Source organism: Diceros bicornis, chromosome 29 (assembly GCF_020826845.1).
Source record: "Diceros bicornis minor isolate mBicDic1 chromosome 29, mDicBic1.mat.cur, whole genome shotgun sequence".
Taxonomy (NCBI): domain Eukaryota; kingdom Metazoa; phylum Chordata; class Mammalia; order Perissodactyla; family Rhinocerotidae; genus Diceros; species Diceros bicornis.
In genome coordinates this window covers 35,848,539-35,874,071 of record NC_080768.1, presented here as the reverse complement: position 1 = coordinate 35,874,071, position 25,533 = coordinate 35,848,539, and the positions used below count along the sequence as shown (strand labels likewise).

Below are 25,533 nucleotides of genomic sequence, written 5' to 3'. Positions count from 1 at the left end.
GGAAGTATCACACTTCCTGATTTTAAGCTATATTGTAAAGTTGTAGTAATCAAAGCAGTAATCAAAGGTACTAGCATAAAAACAGATAAATAGACCAATGAAACAGAATTGAGAGCCCAGAAATAAACCTATGCATATACAGCCAATCAGTATTTGACAAAGGAGCCAAGAATACTCAATGGAGAAAAGACAGTCTCCTCAATAAATGGTGTGGAGAAAATTGGATATTCACATGTAAAATTAACATAAAATGGATTAAAGACCTAAACGTAAGACTAGAAGCCATAAAATTCCTAGAAGACAGCACAGAAAAAACCTCCGTGATATAGGTCTTGACAGTGATTTTTTTTATGTGGAATCAAATATATATATATATATATATATATGTGATAGAGAAAGAGATCAGATTTGTAGTTACCAGAGGCAAGAGGTTGGAGGTGAGGGAACTGAATGAAAGTGGTCAAAAGGTACAAACTTCTAGTAAGATAAATAAGTACTGGGGATGTAATGTACAATGTGATGACTATAGTTAACACTGCTGTATGGTATATTTGAAACTTGATAAGAGTAGATCCTAGGAGTTCTCTTCACAAGGAGGAAACAAAGAACTCTTAAAACTCAACCATAAGATTAACATCTTTTAAAAAATGCACAAAACACTTGAATAGACACCTCTCCAAAGAAGACATACAGATGGCAAATAAGTATAGAAAAGATGCTCAACATCGCATGTCATTAGGGAAATGCAAATTAAAACAACAATGAGATACCACTACACATCTATTAGAATGGTCAAAATCCAGAACACTGACAACACACAATGCTGGTGAATGTGCAGAGCAACAAGAACTCTTATTCATTGCTGGTGGGAATGCAAAATGGTACGGCCACTTTGGAGGACAGTTTGGTGGTTTCTTGCAAAACTAAACATACTCTTACCATACAATCCAGCAATCACAGTCCTTGGTATTTACCCAAATGAACTGAAAACTTATGCCCATACAAAAACCTGCACACAAATGTTTACAGCAGCTTTATTCGTAATTGCCAAAATGTGCAAGCAACCAAGATGTCCTTCAGTAGGTGAATGGATAAATTGTGGTATATCCAAACAATGGAATATTAGCACTAAAAAGAGATGAGCTCTCAAGCCAGGAAAAGACATGGAGGAAGTTTAAATGCATATTACTAAGTGGAAGAAACCAATCTGAAAAGGCTACATACTGTATGATTCCAACGATATGTCATTCTAGAAAAGGCAAAACGATGAGACAGTTAAAAAAATCAATGGTTGTCAAAGGTAGGAAGGATGGAAGGATGCATAGGCAGAGCACAGAGGATTTTTAGGGCAGTGAAATACTCTGTATGACACTATTAATGATGGATACCTGTCATTATGCATTTGTCCAAACCCATAGAACGTACAACACCAAGAGCAAACCCTAACATAAACTATGAACTTGGGTGATAATGATGTGTCAATGCAGTCTCATCAAATGTAACAAATGTACCATTCTGGTGGTGGATTTTGATGGTGGAGGAGATTGTGTGTATCGAGGTCACAGGTATGTGGGAAAAATCTCTGTACTTTTTGCTCAATTTTGCTATGAACCTAAAACTGCTCTAAAATAAAGTCTATTTAAAAAAAGAGGGATAAAACCAATAGTTTTCTGTTACCCTATATATTCACAGACACACAAATTATAGCATAATTATCTTCCCTTAATGAACAGGTTAATGTATTTATTGAAATATTTAACACCTCTGAAAAGTACTCAACTGTAATAATAAATTTGTTAAGGTCATCAGCAATTTAATTCTATACAATGTTCTCTAAAACTACCTATGGCTCCAAATTTAGTATCCCAATTCAGCTCCATATTGAAGCTAGATAAAACAGGGCCTAGCACACAGTAGGAACCAAATAAACATTGAATAAATTAATGAGTGATGCTGAAAAGTGTCCAAGATAGATGTGATCTGGGGAAATATAAATCATGAGCTTACTTACTCCATGTCCACTGCACCGTTGTGAACAAGTTAGTGCTTCTCCCTTAAGTATCCTTGATTCTACACATACTGAATTTATACATATCTAAATAAAGACACACCAAAAAAATTCCTAATCAGAGGAATCCAGATATCATAACATTTACAATCAGTAATTTTATAAAATAAGACCATAACTCTTCAGTGCAATAAATTGCCATCTAAGTACTGCTTTTGCTACATCCCACAAATTTGCATATGTTGTATTTTCATTTTCATTTAGTTCAAAATATTTTTCAATTTCTCTTGAGATTTCTCCTTTGGCACATGTGTTTTTTAGAAGTGTGTTGTTTAATCTCCAAGTATTTTGGGATTTTTCAGATATGTAAACTATGGACTTTGAGTGATAACAATGTGTCAATGTGTGTTCACTGATTGTAACAAACATGTCACTCTGGTGGGGTTATAGATAGCGTAGGAGTCTGTGCCTATATAGGGGTAATGGGTATATGGGAACTCCTTGTACTTTCTGCAAATTTTGATGAGAACCTAAAACTGCTCTAAAAAGTAAAGTCTATTTTTAAAAATAAATAAATTATTTATAAAAAATGATTCAGGCTTCCAGTATCCAGTTCTGCATCTAAGGAGCTTAGAAGTTGCCACTCTATCCTAACAATAAGAAAAAGCTGAACAGACTGAAAAATCAACAACTCTTATAGGTTCCGTAAGAGAAGTAGAGACACAGGGCAAACCACTGCCCCTAAGATTGGAGAGACAGACAAGTGAATACAGGGAGTCACAAGTAGAAACCACCTCAGGTACCCTGGCCAAGGTAGGAAAACCTGAACTGTAATTGACAAACTGCTGGAGGCTCAGGGTGGACAATTCTGAAAGTTAAAAACTCCAAGGGCCCCAGACATGGGAGACCCCCCCACAATTTTGTGAGATTTACCTCCAGGAGCTTGACTAGGTTCTCATAGTAAATATCAGAGAAAAATTTCCTTGTTTTCTGGGGGGAGGAGGGGAAAGGAACCATTTTGAAACAGCCAGAGCACTCTGTTCTTCTTAACAAGGCCTTCCCTCAGGAGAAATGAGTTAACCAGAGCCTATCCTGCTGGGGTTTTATCAACCAACTGATCTGAGAGAAGGGAAATACTCAATACCAGCCCAACCCAGCCATCCTGGGGAGGATGAAAAAAACTGAGAAACACTTGTAAAATTCACACTCCAGAAGCACAGGCTCACTAAAAGACTAAAGCCTAATCATAGAACTAAAGAATGCTTCCTCTCCCCACATCTCACCACTATATCAACTAAAGGTTGTTTACCACTTTTAGTTCTTTTACCTGGTACATTATGTCTGGTTAACAAGAAAAAATACAAGGTGTACTAAAAGCCAAAAGACACAATTTGAAGAAACAGAGCAAACATAAGAACCAGACATGGCAGGGATACTGGAATTATCAGACTAGGAGTTTAAAACAACTATGATTAATATGCTAAGGGCTAATAGATGAAGTAGACAGCATGCAAGAACAGATGGGCTACATAGGCAAAGAGACAGAAATCCCAAGAAAGAAACAAAAATAAATGCCAGAGTGGAAAAAAAAAAAAACACTGTAGCAAAAATGAAGAACGCCTTTGATGGGCTTATTAGTACACTGGACATGGCTGAGGAAGGAATCTCTGAGCTAAAAGATCTATCAATAGTATCCTTGAAAACCAAAAAGCAAAGAGAACAAAGACTTAAAAAAGTAGCAGAATATCCAAGGGCTGTGGGACAACTACAAAAGGTATAACATAGGTGTAATGGAAATACCAGGAAAAGCAAGAGAGAAAGGAAGAGAAGAAATTTTGACACAATAATTACTGAGAATTCCCTCAAATTAACGTCAGACCCCAAACCACAAATCCAGGAAGCTCAGAAAATAAGAAGCAGAATAAACGCCAAAAAAGACTACACTGAGTCATGTTCAAATGACAGAAAATCAAAGCATAAATCTTGAAAATAGCCAGAGTTAAAAAAAGAAAAACAACCCTACCTATAGAGGAACAAAGGTAAGAAATACATCTGACTTCTACTCAGAAACCATGCAGTCAGAAGAGAGTGGAGTGAAATATTTAAAGTGTTGACAGAAAAAACCAGCAACCTAGAATTCTATATACTGCAAAAATTATCCTTCAAAAGTGAAGGAGAAATAAAGACTTTCTCAGACAAACGAAAATTGAGGGAATTTTTTGCTAGTAGAGCTGCCTTGCAAGATACATTAAAAGAAGTTCTTTAAAGAGAAGGAAAATAATATAGACCAGAAACTAATAGAATGTACAGCACCAAGAGTGAATGCTCATGTAAACTATCGTCCTGGTGTGATTCTGATATGTTAATGTAGGTTCATCAATTGTAACAAATGTACCACTCTGGTGGGCAATGTTGATAATGCAGGAGGTTATGTTTGTGTGGGGGCAAGGAGTATATGGGAAATCTCTGTACCTTCCTCTCAATTTTGCTGTGAACCTAAAACTGCTCTAAAAAATAGAGCCTTAAAAAAATGATTCAGGGCAGGGAAGTGGGAGATAGAAACGAAACAAGACTGACATAAAAAAATCATACCCAAATAACTTTTTATTACAATACCCTGAAATCTAACAAAACTATTCCTAAGAGCACAGTTAAAAGAGTAGCTTATATTAATTGCACATATTAAAAGTTTGCATAGAATGAAAATCAATTCCAGATATATATTAAGTTTTCATTAAACATGAGTATTATTAGAGTCCCCGAATAAAGATAATAGAAATATATATATATATACTTTTTTTGGTGAGGAAGATTAGCCCTGAGCTAACATCCATTGCCAATCTTCCTCTTTTTTTTTGCTGAGGAAGACTGGCCCTGGGCTAACACCTGTGCCCATCTTCCTCTACTTTATATGGGATGCCACCACAGCATGGCTTGACAAGCAGCGCGCAGGTCAGTGTCTGGGATCCAAACCCGCAAACCCCAGGCCACCAAAGTGGAGCACGTGAACCCAACCTCTATGCCACTAGGCCAGCCCCTTGAGATCTGTAGTATACTTTAATAAAAATTTCTTAAATATAATTTCTTTAAGTTTAAAGTATAATAATCAGAGGATTGAGGATATATTCCCAATTTTATTATTTATAGCAATATCAACTTCTCTCAGTTGCAGTTTTGTTACGAGTACAATAATATTTTCTAAAGTATTTGAGATTCGAGGTTAAAATGAGATAATGTATGTGAAAATTATTTCCTTTTAAACATTAAAGCACAGCACAACTCTCTTCAAAGAAATAGCCTCATAAAACCCTTTCTAAATCCAAACAACCTAACCCTTTTAAACCTTCGATGTGTTGGGTCTTCTCATTGGTTCTTGGCTATGATGGTGTGCCTAACAACTCCTTTTGGAATGTAGTATCTATTTTCTGCCTACCTCAGCTGAAATTGAGATGAAGAGTCCTGTTACATAAGACCTCTACTGACAGAAACAAAATTGCCAAGAATGTTTCATCATATGTGATTTATAGTTTCCTTAAAAACTATCTGGTAAAATTTGTTTTCATACATTATCACTGAGAACAATCCATGTTATGGAAAAGATTCTATTCTTAGTAAATTACCAACTGAATAATATTAAATCATCTGTTGCCTGTGTTTCTTTTGTTTTTTGGTTTTTTTTGGTGAGGAATATTCGCCCTGAGCTAACATCCACTGCCAATCTTTCTCTATTTTGTATGTGGGTTGCCACCTCAGCATGGCTGAGGAGAGGTGTAGGTCCACATCTGGGATCCGAACCTTCGAACCCTGGGCTGTTGAAGCAGAATGCACGAACTTAACCACGACACCATGGGCCAGCCTCTGTGTTTCATTTTTTAATTGTTTTGCCTCAATGGCCTAAATATATCTACTGAGCTCCCTGGCATATACCTCCTTCAAGAAGGCATTTATGACTCCTAGGCCTGAAGAGGAAGCCAGTATTAAGGAGACTATATACTTTGCCTACAATAAACTTCATTTAAACTATAAAACCACTAAAAGTAGCTACTAATATGTAGACTTCACATATTAAATACTTTGTTCAAAATCATCTCTCAAGTAAGTGGAAGAGTCAAAATTCAGATCTATGTGCGTCTGTCTTGAAAGTCTATACTTGAACTATACTGTTCCTCGTGAGCAAATAGCTGGTCAGGAATTAAATGAGATTTTAAGTAAATTTACTCCATCTATGTTTTCTCCAGATTTGGGTCAGCCTCAGAGATAACAAATTATAATAATTGATAATAATAGCAAACCCATATTTAGCTCTTACTATGTGCTGGGCATCATGCTAAGCACTTTATACTGTTATCTCATTTAATCTCCACAATAACACATAGAGTAAATGCTATTATTATCCCCACTTTACATATAGTTGCAGTATCTCAGATTGGTTAGGTAATTTTTGAAACGTCAAAAAATAAGAGGTGAGGTTTTGATTCTAAGCAGCCTGATCTAAGCTGTGCTCTTATCTACTGGGCCACAAAGAGACATATATTATTCAGTGGATTTCTTCTTTCTTCTCCAAAAAGAAAAGCGAATTTCCATGCTATGAAGTACTTAACTACAATGTATTCCCAAGATCTCTCTCCTCCCTACACCAGCTTCAAAACACTTGGAGTTTCCTTGCTCACAACATCGAAATTCTGAAGGGGATCAAACATTCCCATTTCCTTCTTAACATGTGGAGACCAAAGGAAGCTTATTCATTCTCTCCTTATCCAAATATTTAAGGTTACATAGCACTAGAAATGTATTGACATTTAATACTTAAATTAAAATATTTATTAAAGAAATGAAAAAAGCTAGATTTTTAAAAAAATAGATTTTAAATCATTTACCCTCCCATTATCACAGTCAGCGCCACTACGGGCCAACAATGGATCTGGATCACGCCCTTGGTAGTCTATAGTTACACATACGGTATCTCGTACAAAAGCATAAATCACAGCACCATTTTCTTGATGGTAAGGACTTGAATAAGGGTAGGTACAAGTTAATTTTCCACATGCAAGATTCCTACAAACATAATAAAATTATATGATTATTATACACTGGGCATTTATTAGGAATGCTTCAGATTTGCTTTCTTTGACAAAAATAATAAAAATAAAGAATGGTTCTCCATTTATGGCAATGCATCTAGGGAAAATGTAATACTTCAACAATACTATTTAAAATAAAAAGTAAAAAAGTTAAAGCTATTGATACAAGCTTATCTTTCAATGGTACTAATAGTCTTTTTTTTTTTCCTGAGGAAGAGTCTCCCTGAGTTAACATCTGTTGCCAATCTTCCTCTATTTTATATGTGATCCACTGCCACAGCATGACCACTGACAGATGGGTGGTTAGGTCCACACCCAGGAACTGAACCCGGGCCACTGAAGCAGAGCACACTGAATTTAACCACTAGGCCACCAGGGCTGGCCCACTATAAGTCTTTTATTCACTGTGCAGATTTATACACTTATTGTCACATAATCAATTCACTCAATTATTTTATATCCCTCTGCAGAGGGATAAAAAGATAAATAAGTTGTGACCCCTACCCTTAAGGACTTTACAGTCTACTACTAAATGTGATACAAATCCCATTAAAAGTGCTACAAATGAAATAAACAAATCTTTACAGAGATTTAAGATGAGGACACATTTTAACTTATCAGTTAGGAAAAACTTCATAGAGAACACGCCATCTGCATCAAAGCTTACAAATTAGTAGGATTTCTACAGGCCAAGTAAGGTATTTCTAAACAAAAGTAACAGCATAAGCAAATCAAGGAAGCATAAAACTACATGGTATATTTACCAGTCTACAAATTCCATGAGTACAAGGGCCATGTATGCTTTGCTAAATAGTATCTGGCCCAGCGTCCAGCACATAGTAGGTTCTTAATAAATGTTTGTCAAAAGAAATTCATGACCAAAATATCAAAGAGCTAGCTCTTCGGATGCAGGCAAAATTAAACTTCATTTTATAGACACTGGGCAGTCTTCAGCTTGGGCAAGCAATTGAGTGAATGGGGCTCGTATTTTTATTTTATAAAACATGAGCAGGTTCAGAGAGGAAAAGTGCAATAGGTATTATTAGTTTCAATCTTGGATTGAATTTAGGAGCCTAATGATCATCTATATAAAAATATGTAAAAATTGGATGGAAATTTAAGCTTGTAGCACAAGAAAGATGTCAGGGCTAGAGATTTTGATTTGAGATTCACTCCCATACACATGTGATATTTGAAACCACTGGAATGAATGCCATATATAGGGAAAAACTAAAAATAGAATCTTACAGAACATAAGAAAAGTATCTTTACTATTTGCATAGCATACCTCCATCCACAGAATATATATCTGCCTCCTCTCTTACCGCAGTTCCCAAACCTATCATTATGATTTTGTATTTCTTCATAGCAGGCAAATGGAGCACTTCTTGAACCTGTCAAAGTTAGAAATATATGTGGATTAAAACTCCTCTTCTTTTTCATCTTCTTCCATTTCCTCATATATTATATGTTTCCTTTGCCTTTTTCTCTATTTATCTAATTCAAACATTTTCCTAGTGAAGTTGTAAGAGAAAGAATTAAAGTGAAAGGCAATGCTCATGGTTATTCCTCCTTTTGCTTCATTTTCAGTCATTTCCATCACAAAAGATATTATGAGGGGAGGGGAGAGTTATAGGAGTGTAAACCACGAGAGGGCTCTGTGAAGGAAGGCAATAGAGAGATAACACTAGTAAACTAGACTTGTTTTCCTAGATTCTGAGTAGCAACTCATAAAAAGCCACGTCTAAAGCAAAATCTCATTGAAGAAACCTCATTGCATCTTCAGGAAGTCTAAAATTAAGGAACCAAAATTGCCAACCTATATATTTATCTACTTTTTCCTCCATTACTATATTAGTTTTTTATTGCTATGTAAAAAATTACCAAAACAAAATCATGGCAGTCTGAAACAACATCCATGTATAATGTCACAGTTCCCGTAGGTTAGAAGTCCAGCAAGGCACAAGTGAGCTCTCTGTACCAGGTCTCACTAGGTTGAAATAAAGTTATTGGCTGGGGCTGCAGTCTGATCTGAGGCTGGAGTCCTCTTCAGAGCTCATTGGTTGTTTGCAAAATTCTGTTTTTTGCAGCCGTAGCTCCATTTTCTTACTAACTATCTGCCAGGAGTTGCTCTTGGCTCCTAGGAACTCCCCTCAGGTCCTAGTTACATGGCTCTCTCACAACATGACAACTTATTTCTTCCACGCCAGCAAGAGAATCTTTCTGGCATCTCCCTTCTTTAAGGGTTCACATGATTAGGTCAGGCCCACTCAGAATGATCTCCCTTTGATTAATTCAAAGATATTGATTATAGACCTTAATAACATCTTCAAAATTCCTTCATCTGCACTATATAATCTAATCACAGGAATGATATTCCATCATATATTCACTAGTTCTGTCCCAACTCAAAGGGAGGGTCATCCAAGGCATGTACATACACCAGGAGAGTCTTAGGGGCCATCTTAGAATCCTGCCTAGCAGTTACCTTCTCCAAAATGAACCTCACTAAGCCTAACTGCCTCATTTATAAAAGCAGATAGTAATATCTACCTCAATGGATTGTTATGAGAATTAACTAAGATGATGTTTATTTAGTCACTGTTAATTCCCACTTAATTCTTCATTTTCTTTTAAGTTCAAGAGGGTTTTTCCCGTTTATCGGATTTACATTTTTTCCCCACTATTCTTTTTAATTCTTTACCTTCTTCCTAATTCTCGCTCTTTCCACCATTTTTAAACATTGCTCCATCAAATGTGATTGTATAGATACCGTGAGGACAGGCAATGTTACTTCTGAGTATTCAAGATGTTTAATCAGTTCAGTTGTGAATCTGCCATACCAGGTTAGAAATGCCAATGCGGGGCTTGTTAAACACCAAGATATTATCCAAGGAAAGTCAGAAATTGGATAATTCAGTCCAGTTTGGAAAGATAATGTAGAAGAATATGTTTAGTCCCAGCGTAGCCAGATGAATTGTGTTGAAAGTGATGTTCCTCATCCTGCCCAATTTTTATTAGTCCATCTATTGCATTGAAAGGTACCAATGAACCTTATTATTAATTTTTCCCTTGAATACCCTCTTTCATTGGTGTTAGGGCCTTTCTCTCGGATCAGTCTGGGTTTTCCACGGTGAAACGGAAACATTAAAAGGGCAACACTTTGCAAATGTGAAGTCACATGTCAAATATTCCCTTAAATCCAGTATACTGACCAAGTCTACTAAGTAAGAGAATTTGCCCTTCCATAGTCCAAATAGTGTATTTAGATTCCCTATACCCTATTTTTAAATGCTATGAGGTGCAATAAAATAGTGGGTGCATTTCATAGATAGTTGTGCATGGCTGGTACTAGGGCAGTAAATGTGGGTGTTGGAAAATTATTGCAAATAATTTAGGCAATCCTCATAAACAGCATGGAGCAGCAGGGAGTTTGAGGTTATATTCCCTTGACAACTATTAGAGACTACTAGTTGATGTTTCCAGTTAGATGGAATAGAAGGCTACCCCATCTCAACTGGAATAAACAGAGCCACAGAAATGTTAGCTAAAGTTTTAGCTTTCATAACCTGACATCTGACCTACCTCATCTCATGACTAATAAGCATTTACAATTTAACATATCCTAAAACCAAATTCTGTTTTACCCCTAGATTTCATTTCAGTTTATAGGACCATTTGTCAAACAGCTGTTCAGGCCAAAAGTTAGAAATCATCCGTGATTTCCTTTTTCCCCTCACTACCTGCCTCTACCATCTTATCCAAGTCTTATTGACCCTACCTCCTAAATACAGCCTGAACATGATCACTTCTCACCTTCTCCACAACTACTACTCTAGCCTGAGCCATCATCAATTCTCTTTTAATATACTACAAGAGCCTCTTAATTGACTCCTTGCTTCTACTCACCACTCTCCATAGTACATTCTCCATATCATAAATCAGAGTCATCTTTTTAAAAATAAAAGTCATGTATCAGCCTCTTACTTAAATATCTCTAACGGCTTCCCATTACACTAAGAATAAAATCCAATTTTCTAACCATGGTCTTTACTCAGTCTAGTTCACTATGCTTCAGCCACACTGCCCTTCTTTTCATCATTGAACTAACCAAATTTATTCCCAACTCAGTATCAGAACATTTGCTGCATTCCTCTTTCTGAAATGCTCTTTCCCAAGATCATCTCTTGGCTGGCTCCTTCTCAGTATTCAAGTTTCTGTCCAAACTTCACTTCTACAAAGATACTGTCTCTGAACACTCTACCTAAAGAAGCCTCACCTTCATGATCACTCTTTATGCTATCACCTTGTTTTATTGTTGCTTTGTTTTTGTTTTTTGTTATCATAACACCACTAATGTAAATGATTATGTTTATTTATTTACTAATTTTTTATTGTTTATTGTCTGAACCCTTATAGCACTTACCACTAATGGAAATGATTACATTTATTTATTTATTTATTTATTTACTAATTTTTTATTGTTTATTGCCTGAACTCTTCACTGGAATATAACCTCCACAAGAATAGGAATCTTTTCTTTCCTCTTGTCCATCACTGGGTTTCCAATGCTAGAAGAGTGCCATACCCAATTAAAATGCTAAGTAAATACTTATTGAATGATTGAAAAAATCAACACCCTAGGTAACCATATCCCATGATCTGTCTTTGTTATGGAGTTTGACATCAAAAATCAGGACCTCCAGGGGCCGGCCCGGTGGCGCAAGCGGTTAAGTGCACGCGCTCCACTGTGGCGGCCCGGGGTTCGCTGGTTCAGATCCCGGGTGCGCACCAACGCACCACTTGTTAAGCCATGCTGTGGCAGTGTCCCATATAAAGTGGAGGAAGATGGGCATGGATGTTAGCCCAGGGACAGTCTTCCTCAGCAAAAAAGAGGAGGATTGGCATCGGATGTTAGCTCAGGGCTGGTCTTCCTCACAAAAAAAAAAAAAAATCAGGACCTCCAACATAAATCATACTTGTTCTATTTGAAGCAATAGAGTTTTTAAGATTAATATTTGAAACAACCTCCTAAGTGATCTCTTCCAAATTATATTTCCCATGTCACATCATTAATTTCACTAGAGTTTCTGTTCTGTGGCCCCCTAAATATTTGTTTGAAAGAGCCAATATAAATCCTACATTTTTCAAAGAATTTTCAGATAGAACCAATTTAAATTGTCCACAAAGGGATGATGAAAGGTGAGAGTAGACATCTTTTCCTCATGGCTCCTAAAACAGACTTAAGGGATATTTAAGATAAGTTAGCATAAACTTACTTATAGGATCTTAGTCCCCTTGAGCTATATAATTATTTTCCATCTCCAATAAACTATAGATTACTACTATAACACCAGCTGAAATGATGGAGAAATAATCATTTTCTATCGAGTCCAGAAAATCCATCAAAAATTATAGGAAGAATCAGACTAAATGAAATATCATTTGTTACTTTGGCCTTGAAGGAAGAAATATAGGTAAGTTTGTCTCTCTTCTCAGGTTTGCATTCATGTTTATACTGCAGCGTCACTTTTCTATCTCACTGAGGCTCATCTTTCTCCACATGGTCAAAAACACTGCCAAAAAACTCTAGAGCTTTACATACGATAGTTTCGAGTCCTGAGAGGGAAAAATTCTCTTGTTCAGCTGTCCAAAAATCCCAGAAAAAAGACTCAGAACCTCCCCAACTGCCTTAGCATGAGTCAGATGCTAACCTCAAGATATACCAACTGTAGCAAAGTTGGAGAGTACTGCAATTGCACCAGGTCTTGTTAGGTACCCACTACAGTCCAAACAAGTATGAATAGGGGTATAAGACCAAGCTGTGTGAATAGGATATTTCCCACAGTAATCATGTGGATATTGGGCAGTTCCTAGAAAGTGGTACTAAGAAGAAAATCCTATCTGAGACCTCTAGATAAAAAGATGAATCCAGAAGCTTATTGTGAAATCTTGCCTTTTATCATCAATACAACAGTTTATGATGCTCTGATCTACACTGATCTCTGCCTTCTCTATATATACTTTGGTACTCCAGACAAACATGACTATTAGAAAAGGTATCCTGCTACCATAACCTCAACTTTGGCTAATGCTGAGTTAAAGAGAGAGGAAAGACAGCACAGAAACTGGCAACTGTTCCCCAATATCCATTCCCTCTTTCCTCTATTTAGTAACAGAACTTTCTTATTATTAGCAAGGCACAGAGACACCAAGCTAAAGAAAATATTTCTCAGACTCCCTTGAAACTAGATACTTTTATGTGGCTAGGTTCCAGCCAGTGGAATATGAGCAGAAATTATATGCAAAACATCAAGTTAATGGCATGAAGTGGAAGCTGGGTACACTTTCATTTCCTCTTTCCTCCATTCCATGGGCATAAAGATTTTGTGCTGGGAAACTACCTTCTACCAGAGACACAAGGGTTGGCCAAGCAAAAAGAAGGACCACAGGGTCTTGAAAAATGCCATAGAGCAAAGCTGCTGAACCATCTTTGACTACTCACCTACCTCTGGAATATTACATGAGAGAGAAAAAAAACTTCTGTCTTTCTTGAACCACTTTATTTTTAGGAATCTGTGTAATAAAAATTTACTCTATTCTCTAACTAATAAAGAGCATTATTTAAATAATTAAATCAAATTATTGTGGTAAATCAAAACACTTGAAAAATGGGTGTCCCATACAAAATATATTACACCAAATGCCACAGTTCATTAATAACAGATAAATCAGATTGATCCATACAGAGTTCCAGACTAAGCCAGTGTTCAGAGAACCATTGGGAGCTCAGTTAGCCAGCCCCACCTACATATCTACATTTTAGGCATTGGGAAGTTTGGAACACTGAGTTCAGTGGAATCAGCTGTTAACACTGGGAATTTTACAGACACTTTAGAAGCAATCTATTACCATTCATGAGATCAAAGACACTAAGCTTAGCTGAATAACCACCTTGAATGCTTGTAGTTCCATTTACATACAGGCATACCTTGTTTAATTGTGCTTCGCTTTATTGTGCTTCACAGATATTGCATTTTTTTACAAGACTCTCCATTAGCAAAAAAGATTACACCTCTCTGAAGGCTCAGATGATGGTTAGCATTTTTTAGCAATATTTTTTAGTTAAGGTATGTACATTGTTTTTTCAGACATAATGCTATTGCACACTTACTCGACTACAGTATAGTGTAAACTTGACTACAGTATAGTGTAAACATAACTTTTATATGCACTGGGAAACCAAAAATTCATGTGAATCGTTTTATTGTGATATTTGCTTTATTGTGTTGGTCTGCAACTGAACCCGCAATATCTCTGAGGTATGCTTGTAATTCCTGAAACTTCCTATTGATCCTGGACTTAACTTTATGAGATTCTATCATAGCGCCATTTCTTTGGGTTATAAGACACTTTGTTTACCTCAGATAAATGCACAAGTACTATCTTCAGATAGCCACAGTTCTTATCTCCCTTACATCTATCATACCAATAAATGCACCATCTACAAAGAAATTTTCAGGGGCTAAAGACAATGGAGCATCCTCTATACTGGAATTGGAAATGTGTGATAGACACTGAGCCTGGGAGTTTGGGGCCAAATATTAACTAAATGAATTGACTCCCTCTGGATATTAATATTCAGAAAATAATTTATAGTAAGGAATTTTTGAGGCCTTGATCTCTCTTGGTAAGATTATCCTGTACATTTTACCAAGAAATGAACTAGGAAGCTCTACTAAGCTAAGGACACACATTTACTTCTCCTTCCATGTAAAATATTCTATTGAGGAAGAGTGAGATCAGCAAGATAGCAGAATTGGAGATGCCAGCCTTCATCTCCCAACAAGAAAACAACAATTAGACAACTATCCAAAAATGAAAATAGCCCAAGGAAGGCTCAAGAGTACAATTAAGAACTTACAGTAACAGAGCGGGGCAAAAAAAAAAGGAGAATAAAGGACAGAAAAGATCGCTGGGGAGATAAGACTTAGAAGAGATGTCTGGAGATAGCTAGGAACAAAAAAGGGTGGAGGCTATCAGTATCAGCCATGCAGTAGATGTCATCACAGTCCCCAGTGGCCTGCTCTGCAGAGGACACTGGCAGACTTTGCCAATGAGGACCTCAGCACCTCCTGTGACAGCCGTGGACTCTCAGCAGCTTTCACAGTAGAGGACCCCATAGTGTTTGCTAGAGCGGACTTGAGCCTGCTCCACAGAGGACCGGCAGTTCTTGCCACTGAGGTAACCAACAGCCATCACCACCATGGAACCTCTAGATAAGGAGATGCTGCTGTGCTGCCCCCTAGAAAGAGCCGCTATTGCACTGCCCCAGGACCAGGGCTGCCACCACTCCCCAAAGCCTGCAGACGCCCCAGACCCCAGAGGCACAGCTGCTCCGCATGCACTGACATCTCAGGCACCAGAGCCACTGCCCCTGTGTGCTATCCAAAGCCCTAGACCCTGAATCCACTGTTGCCCAGCAAGCACATGCTTTCCAGTCCCTGCCTCCCTGGATGGTCCACGTGCACCCATGCCCGAGGCTACAGAGCCACTGCCACTCTAGGCTAGCCAGTGCCCCACACCTTGGTGTGCTTTCATTCCATGAACGCTCATGCTCCAACCTCAGCCCCACCGCTGCTCCACAGGTGTCTGTGCATCAGATACCAATGTCACCACCACCACCACAAGGGTGCCCACAAGCTGGATCCAGAACCAAGAGGGATCCCCATGGCCAAAACGTCTTCCATGGGAGAAAATGAGGAGACCCCTAGAAGCCTTTGCCACTGAAGAACCCAACAACCCTTGCCACCTGCTGCAGACACCACAGCTTTGGCCATTTGAGGACCCCTGCAATCTTCACTGGCACTGATCTCAGCTGAAGGATCTGCACAGAGACTGTGCCACTGGGCCTGCCCTGGAGCGGGAATCTCCATACCCCACTGAGGGGATCTCCTGCACTCACTCATGGGTAAAACTATTTCCCCACCAAAACCAGTCCATAAAGCCTAGAATAGGTGACTACTCCATCAAATATGCAGGCAAAAAACACAAAAAAATGAAGGAATTTTGTTGCAATTTTCATCATTAAAGGATGTTACAAAAAACACAAAAAAATGAAGGAATTTTGTTGCAATTTTCATCATTAAAGGATGTTATAGTTTGTTAAATACTTTTTCTGTGTTTTTTGAGAGGATCATATGATTTTTATCTATTATTTCTTTAAATAAGCTTTCTGCTCTCCTCCTATTCTCCTGAAACTACAATAATTCACAAATTGTTTCTTTTGATTGTATCCTATAGATTGTACAGGCTTTCTTCATTCTTTTTCATTTTTTAAATTTTGTTCCTCTCTGACTGGATAATTTCAAAGTTCCTGTCTTCTAACTCACAGATTTTTTTCTTCTGCTTGATCCATTCTGCTGTTGATGCTCTCTATTGCATTTTCCATTTCATTCATTGTATTCTTCAGCTCCAGAATTTCTGTTTGGTTCTTTTTAACGATTTCTATCTCTGTTATACTTCTTATTTTGTTCATGTATTGTTTTCGTGATTTCATTGAATTGTCTTTCTGTGTCTTCTTGTAGGTCACTGAGCTACCTTAAAACAGCTATTTTGAATTCTTTATCAGTAAATCACAGATCTCAAAAGACTGATCTTTGAGATCAGTCACTAAAATTATTGTGATCCTTGGTGGTGTCATGTTTCCTTGATTTTTCATGTTCCTTGAAGTTTTGCGTTGCTGTCTTCACCCTTCAAGTAGCAGTCAACTTCTCCAGTCTTGACTAACCGCCTTCAGGAGAGAAATAACTTTCATTAGCCCTGCTAGGAATTCTGAGGCTTTTTCAGACCTTCTATGGATACACTTGCTCCACTCTTCTTGCTCCCTCTTGTGACAGAATTCTTAAGCTTGTATGACTTCTTTCAATCCTGTAATGCATCAGGCTGAGTGCTGACTGCCTTTTGCTTTCCCATGTGTGGCACTAAAGCTCTCCAATACATCCAAACTCATATATATTTTTTGGCTCCAAAGATGTGCTAGAACTTCTCCACTGGAAGCCTAGATTTCCTCAAAGGCTGTCTTGCCAATGGATGATTGTCTAAGACAGTGTTTTCCAGGAACTGCTTGGACAATGGTCAAGAGGGGCTGGAGCCAGTTCACGGGCTACTGCAGGGTCCACAGCTGAGACCTATATGCCTATCACCCAACACACAGGTGGGTGAGACTCCTCCTAGGTCCCTTGGTGTATGGTGCTGGATCCCACAGCCCCCACAAAGGTACTTTTATCCATGGATGGATGCCAAATTGTTGAGGGGGGAAACAATGAGGGACATCTTATTCAGTCATGTTGCTGACATCACTGTCCTGGTCAAATGCTTAATGAAGAAATAATACCAGTTACCAAAACTCGTAGGCAAGAGAAGAGAATGGAACATCTTATACTCATTTTATGAGTATAGCATAATTCTCACACTAAAACTTGACAAAAATATTAACAAAAAAGATTACAGCTAATAAACCTCATAAACATAGAGACAAAAATCTTTAGGAAAATATTAGTAAATCATATCTAAGAATATATAAAAAGAATACTACATAATGGGTTTTATCCTGGAAATGTAGTTTTATTTAATCCCTGTAAAATCAATCAATATAATTTACCTTATTAACAGACTATGTTACTAAGCAAGGGCCTACTTCCCAATGCACATGGAAGCTGATATTATGGCACCAGCTTTTGAGAAAAGAAAAAGCTTTATTGTGAATTCGACCAGCAAGGAGACAGGAGGAAAGCTTTCAAATCTGTCTCTCCAATCCAGGATTTGGGGCAAAATTTAAAGAGTTAGGGACAGAAGCTGATTGGCTAGTCTCAAATCAGTCCAAATATGGTAATCAAGCTGCTGGAAGCCATATTTTCCTTATTGAAGGACTTCTCACTTCATAGAGGGCTCAGGCAGTAACATTACTGAAGAATCTTGGTTCCAGGGTCATTCTGGGGTTATGGGTTCCTGCTAGGCACATGCACAGTGCTATCTCTGTTATTGAGCAACCTTTAATTAATCAACAACATGTTTTAAGGAAGCAAGACTAACTTAAGCTGGTCAATGTTTTATGTGTGATTTTAACTATTAGAAAAATATAACATCTCAATAAATGTGGAAAAAGCATTTGAAAAAATTCATCACCCAAATAAGTCAGAGGGAGAAGGTCAAATACCGTGTGATATCCCTCATTAAGTAGTAGATAATAACAATAACAAACAAACACATAGAGACAGAGATTGGATTGGTGGTTACCAGAAGGGAAGGGGGGAGGGAGGAGGGTGAAAGGGATAATTCAGCACATGTGTCTGGTGATGGGGTGTAATTAGTATTTGGGTGGTGAACATGATGTAATCTATGCAGAAATAGAAGTATAATGATGTACACCTGAAATTTATACAATGTTATAAACCAATGTTACTGCAATAAACAAAAAATTTTAAAAAAATTTCATCACCCATTTATGATAAAAACTAAGAAAGGAATTACCTCAACCTTATAAAGGACATTCAGGAAAAACCTAAAGCTAACATCTTACAGATAACATTATACTCGTTTGACTAAGTGTAATACTTAATGCTTTACAGCTAAGATCACCAAAATACAAGAATGTTTTACTAATTTCTTACTACTTTCATTCAACATTGACTCTATACAGTGGAATAAGGAAAGAAAAAGAGGTAAATGTCATACATACTGGAAAATAAAAAGTAAAACATTCTTTGTTCTCAGAAGACATGTGTGTGTGTATTTGTGTAGAAAGGCAACAAAAAACACTAGTAGAACTAGTAAGCTAGGTATTGCAGGCTATTATCAAATTCCAGTAATCTCTGTGAAATGTAACTTTTGAGACAAAAAAATATATCGAGCCAGCCCTGATGGCCTAGTGGTTAAAGTTTGGCACTCCGCTCCAGCGGACCAGGTTTGGTTCCCAGGTGCGGAACCACACCACTCATCTGTCAGTAGCCATGCTGTGGCAGCAGCTCACATAGAAGAACCAGAAGAGCCTACGAGTATATACAACTATGTACTGGGACTTTGGTGGGGTGGGGCAGGGAGGAAGAAAAAAGGAGGAAGATTGGCAATAGATATTAGCCTAGGGTGAATCTTCCCCTGCAAAAAAAAAAAAAACTTATATATATATAATCAGGTTGCTTCTAGAAGTAAGTTTCATATCATCTTTGTCATCTTTGCTCATCTTTGCCAGCATTTGTATAAGAGGGAATAACTCTGAAAGCCCCAGATATTACCAGGCACATATACGCAATGTGTTGTAAATTTTTTTCTTATGATGATTCACTATGAGCAAGTGTCCTGAATTCTTATTATATAATATTTTTGTCGTTTAACAGTTGCACATCTACATCATAGTAGAGTTCCATATTCTCTGATGACCAATTAGAATAAGACTTTTCCATTGTTAGCAGGCATGATTGTCTCATTATATCAGATCACAGATAAGAGGTTAAGATACAAAAATCAATTGTATTTCAATATATTAGCAACAAAAAATTGGAAAACCAAGTTTCACAAAAACAATACTTTTTATAATAGCACCAAAACCTAAAACATAGTTAGGGATAATATAAGATAAAGATATTTTATATATTTCATTATATAAAATAATGAAAAACTTGTTCACTATAAACTACAAAACACTGCTTAAAGAGATCATGTCCATGGGTTGCAAGACACAATATTGTAAAGACAGGAATAATCCAGAATTCATCTATAAATCTGACACAACCTCAATCAAAATCCTAGCAGGGCATTTTTTTTGTAGAAATTGGCAAGCTGATGTTAAAGTTTATATGGTGATGAGAAGGACTCAGAAAATCCAAAGCAATGTTGAAAAAGAATAAACAAAGTTGAATGATTGACACTACCTGATTTCAAGGCTTACTATAAGCTACAGTAATCAATAGCAAATTGACAAATAGATCAATGAAGTAGAATAGAATCCACAAATGGAACTCTATTACATTATCAATTGCTTTTTAACAAAGATATCAAATCAACTGAATGAAAATAATAATCTTTTCAAGAAATGATGATGGAACAATTGGACAAGCTTATGGGGGTAAATGAATCACAATCCTTATTTCACACCATACACAAAAATTAATTTAATTTAAAAGAAAAGTTAAATCAAAATATCTTAAAGAAAAACATAGGAAAACATGTGGATGACCTTGGAATAGGCAAATATTTCTTAGAATAACTATAAAAGAAAAAATTTGATAAGCTAAACTTCATTAAAATTAAATTTTCTCATCAAAAATCACCATAAAAAATGTGAAGGGGGAAGCCTCATATTGGGAAAAAGTACAATACTTATATCTTAAAATGCACTTGAATACTGAATGTATATATATATAAAGTGCACATGTAAATTAATAATAAATAATTAAATAATAAAAATAATAATAAATGAATAAAAAGGCAAAAACCCAATTAAAAATGGGCAGAAATGTGAAAACACTCCAAAAGGAAGACACATATGTCATATATCATATATATAGTCAATAAGCACCAAATAATGTTCTTAGCATCCTCAATATCATTTAGTCATGATAGAAATACAAATTAAAGCCACAGTGAACTACCATTTCACATGCACTAAAATGACTAAAATTAAAAAGACCACAACATCAAATGTCACCAAGGATATGGAGCAACTGAAATTCTCACATTGCTGCTAGAGATAAAAAGGAGTATAACGGCTTTAGAAAACTGTATGCAGGTTTCTCATAAAATTAAACATAACAGCTACTCTGAGACAGCAGCTCCACTCCTAAATCTTTACTTAGGAGAAACAAAAACATATATTTACAAAAAGGCTTATATATGAAGTTTCATAGCACCTTTATTCGTGATAGGAAAAAAATAACTGAAAACAATCCAAATGTCCACAAACAGGAAAATGTAAAAACTATTTGTAGTATACTCATACAATGAAATACTATTCATTTATATCAAGTTCAAGAACAGATAAAATTAATCTATGATAATAGGAAAGATAACAGTTGTTGCCTTACAGGAATTGACTGTAAAGAGATACAAAAGAACTTACTGAGCTGATGGAAAATTTCCACCTTTTAATTGGAGTAAGGATTACATGAATATGTGCACCTTTCAAACTCATCAAAATATACATTTAAGATATATGAAGTTGACTTTATGTAATTATACTCCAATTTTTTAAAGTCCATGGTTAATGCTGCTAGCAGAAGCATGATAATCACAAAGGTAAATCCGCATACAAATTATATCTCTATTCTTGTGAGGGGAAACTGCTGCCCTCTCCATTTTGGGAAAGATCTAATGTCATCAAGCTGGCACAGAGGCTGGCCAGTCTGTCAGGACTGTGCTATACTAGAAGCTGAATTTTGGCCCATTGTTGTTGACTGGTTAACTTAGCAACAGAGGTAGCCAGATCATCTCGGTGAGAGAAATTCCCATTTTTTAACTCATTCATTATCTCTATCCCTGTAGCCATGAACTCTTTGTACATGGATTCACTATGAGAGTACTAGGGTACCTGGAGAAAGAAGCTGATTGACATCAACAGGGCAGATCATCTTGTTTATCTGATTAGTGAGAGCCTCCTCTATGTGGAATACCCTTTGGTAAGCTTTACATGCAACATAAATATCTTCATGCTCCAAGTTCATTCTGAGAGCCACAACCACATATATCTTTTCCAGAACTCCTTGTCATCAATTTTTCAATCATATTTTTCCAAGTCCTAATTAACTGCTCATCATTAGCCACTATCAAATATCAATACTGACATGTACCTCTGGATATCTTTCTAGACATCTCAAAGATATCTCAGTGCAGCCATAGGTACGCACTGAAAAAGGATTAGCAATGAAGCAGGAGCAGGCGGCATAGGATTTTTAGCCACCTGCTCATACAACTTACTTAGATCTTTCTCGTGATGCATTACACATCCAACTTTCTGGCTTGGTATATCATACAGCATTGTGTTCATGATGGACAGATCAAGTTTCATAATCTGGGGAAAACTGAAATTCATTTGCCCTCCTTAGATATGATATACTTTCTCCAGGTTGCCACAGTCTCCACAATTCCATCATGACTCCTTGACACAGAGTTTGAGAATCAGATTCCCTTTACCATCATGCTTGCACTATTTGTTTTCTTTTCCTTTTACAATAAATATTTTTCATAACTCATGTCTCTACCTAAAATATTCTTACATCCTACTTCTTTCTAGAAGAAATCAACTCCCATTATAAAGATTGAAAAATGCCAGACATTACCTTTCTAAACCTCCTCTGAAGCCAGATCATGGGCATGTGGCCCCATCATGGCCAGCGGGTCCTGAGGGAAAGTCTGCTGGTGACTTCTGAAAAAGATTGTTCTTTCTCATAAAAGAGATAGCTAGAATTATATAACCCCCCTTTTTCCTATCTTTTAACGAAGAAACTATCTGGCTATCATGAAGGGGAAAGTCAAGAGAATAACAAGGAAGTCAGTCTGGAAACTTGACAATGACAGAATTCAACGATCCAACTCTAAAAGCACCTCTTGTCTTTTTCATTATGTGTGCAAAACAAATCACTATTTTTAAATCCCCCTTTCTTCAGGCATTACATTAATGTGGACAAAAGGTTGCTAATTGAAACAATATTCAAGTCTTCACTATGAAGCCAGATATGTGAACCACTTGCAAAAGCAAATTACTGTTGTAAAATATCCTTTCACTATTCATTTATTCAATAAAATTTATTGAGCAACTATATTGTGTAAGGCATTATTCTATGTGCTGGAGATACGGCAATGGACATAAGATTCAGAAGTTCCTGTTTACACATTAGTGAGAGAGATAGACAATAAATGAGTAAACAAGTAAAATAAGTGGTGAGTCATGCGGTGGTAAGTGCCACGGAGAAAAATAAAACAGCAGAAGACAATTCAGAGTTCAAGGGAGAGGAGAGAGGATTATGCAAATAAATAAGGGAACTACTGGTCATGAGAAACCTTAAAAAATAAACTTAGAAACTAGGAAACTTAGCCAAAGATCAGAATCTACAAAAAAAATAGTCAACTGATTAGCTTGGAAGCACTGAGCAAAAGTAGACACTAATTATTAATGGAATTTGTAATGAGATGTCCAGTGGATGGAAGAACGAGGAACATCTACAAATGAAGAGAGATTTAAAAAGCAAGCAGTAATTATTATCTGCTAAGACATATATATAAAGGCTATTAAGTTTTGTATCGACAAACTAGGTTAGACAAGGAATGCCATGACTGGTACTCAGCATCAGTAACATCCATCCCAAACTGGTACTCAATCTACTCTTACTTTTCACTGTACCTGCTTCCTCCATTTTTCATCCTGATTTACCTCCCAACTGCTCCATCCCATCTAGTTTAGAATCCTGATTAATACATTATCATGCTGCTGTCTCTCGTGACTGAAACTCCAACAGAGAACTTCCTTGGCTAAGATGATTAGTGACAAAGCCCCCATGAGCTCCAGAATGGAACATTTGGGGATGGGAGAAAAAGATGCCAGGCTTTGGACTTCCTGCCAAATGAATGCACTGAGTTATTATATTCAAAAAGTTATCTGCCAAGAAAAGCAGGGCAATTTATCTTGCAAATTCTTTCTTGACTTAAAAAATAATGTGTAGAATAAGATAAGCATTAAGAACGTAAACTCTGATGTCAGGAAGATCTAGCTGCTTTTTACTAGCTGTGTGATGTCAGGAAAATTATTATTATTATTATTATTTTGTGAGAAAGATCAGCCCTGAGCTAACATCCATGCCAATCCTCCTATTTTTGCTGAGGAAGACCGGCCCTGAGCTAACATCTATTGCCAATGCTCCTCCCTTTTTTTTCCCCCCTTTTTCTCCCCAAAGCCCCAGTAGATAGTTGTATGTCACAGCTACACATCCTTCTTAGTTGCTGTATGTGGGACGCGGCCTTAGCATGGCCGAACAAGTGGTGCATGGGTGCGAGCCCAGGATCTGAACCCAGGCCGCCAGTAGCAGAGTGCACACACTTAACCGCTAAGCCACGGGGCCGGCCCAGGAACATTATTTAACCTCTCTGATTTACAGTGAAATGATGATCGTAGTACATACTTCATGGTGTTGTGAAAGATACAAGGAAGTTGACCTATCACAAGCACCTCAATCTAAGCATGTATAAAATTGAGCATTTATTCTCTCCTACCCACACCCCAATTTTCTTCCAGTAGAGGAACGGCATCATCATGCACCAATTTAAAAAATCATAAACTGGGAGTCATTCTTGACATTTCCTACTTCCTCAACCTCTTTATTTAACCAATCATCAATACTTAGGTTTTTTTTTAAACAGCTCTCAAATCTCTTTTTCTTGCATTCAAGCTACAATCATCCATTGCCTGGAATACTGTAATAACGTATAATATGGCACTGCCTACTTCATTATCATGCTGTTTGGCTTTCTTTCAGCTCCTTGAAAACACCATGCTGGTCCTCACTTTAGAATCTTTTTACATGCTGTCCCTTTTATCTGTGATACTCTTTCCCATGCCCTTCACCAAAATAATTCTTGCTCCCTCACATCAAATGTTACTGACCCACTACACACATATTAGGTGGATTTTCTTATTATATAGTCAAATTTACCACGGAAATCTCCTTTGTAGTACTTATCACAGTTGTGTAAATAAATTATTGGGCAATTTTAGTAATTATTCACAAATTTAATAATCTATTTAATGATAACTAATACTATTAACTAATATATTAACTAGTAATAATGCACTAAAATAGTTTAATAATTTACCTTTTGCCCACTAAAAGATCAGCTCTATTTAATAGTTAGAATATTTTTTATATAAAAGTTAAAAAAACATCTACAGACCATTGGCTGCCTGGACACAAGTAAACACACACCTTTCCATACACACAAATCCTAAACTGGCCAGACTTAACACAATGCAGCTATCGCATACAAGAATTAACATATTCATCTCTACCCCAAATTGAAGTCACATCCAACTACAGCAATGAATTGCAAATCCAAGAGCTCTGATGTCCATTTCTCTTCATAATGTTTGGACATGGCTTTTTATCATCCTGATAGACTATCTCATTACACATGATGTAAAATGATCTTGGATCACTGTGAGTAGCTAAATCTCTCTTAATAAAGCACTATAAAAGTATTTTATGCCTTATAAACTGTTAGGTAACATTTGGCCAAAGCCTCAGAAACACTCTACAGGCTTCAAAAAGTAATTAATTTTATACACAAAATCCTTTTTAAAACTTCAGCCTCAATGTGCAAATAGTTTGACTACTAAGTAACAACAGGTGATAATTTAGCCAATTGCTTTCACACTGCATTACGAAGAGTGCTATTTCTCAA

General features: G+C 36.8%; 1 protein-coding gene across 1 annotated transcript in view; it reads right to left on the bottom strand.

Moving 5' to 3' along the window:
• ADAM32 (ADAM metallopeptidase domain 32) overlaps positions 1 to 25,533 on the bottom strand; it is a gene marked incomplete at its 5' end in the record, with an annotated part of 239,609 nt that overhangs the window by 39,570 nt on the left and 174,506 nt on the right. Inside the window, 3 exons of the mRNA XM_058524868.1 lie at positions 2,012 to 2,095; positions 6,886 to 7,063; positions 8,378 to 8,483. Coding sequence (XP_058380851.1) covers positions 2,012 to 2,095; positions 6,886 to 7,063; positions 8,378 to 8,483 — 368 coding nt within the window. The remainder of the gene's footprint in view (positions 1 to 2,011; positions 2,096 to 6,885; positions 7,064 to 8,377; positions 8,484 to 25,533) is intronic.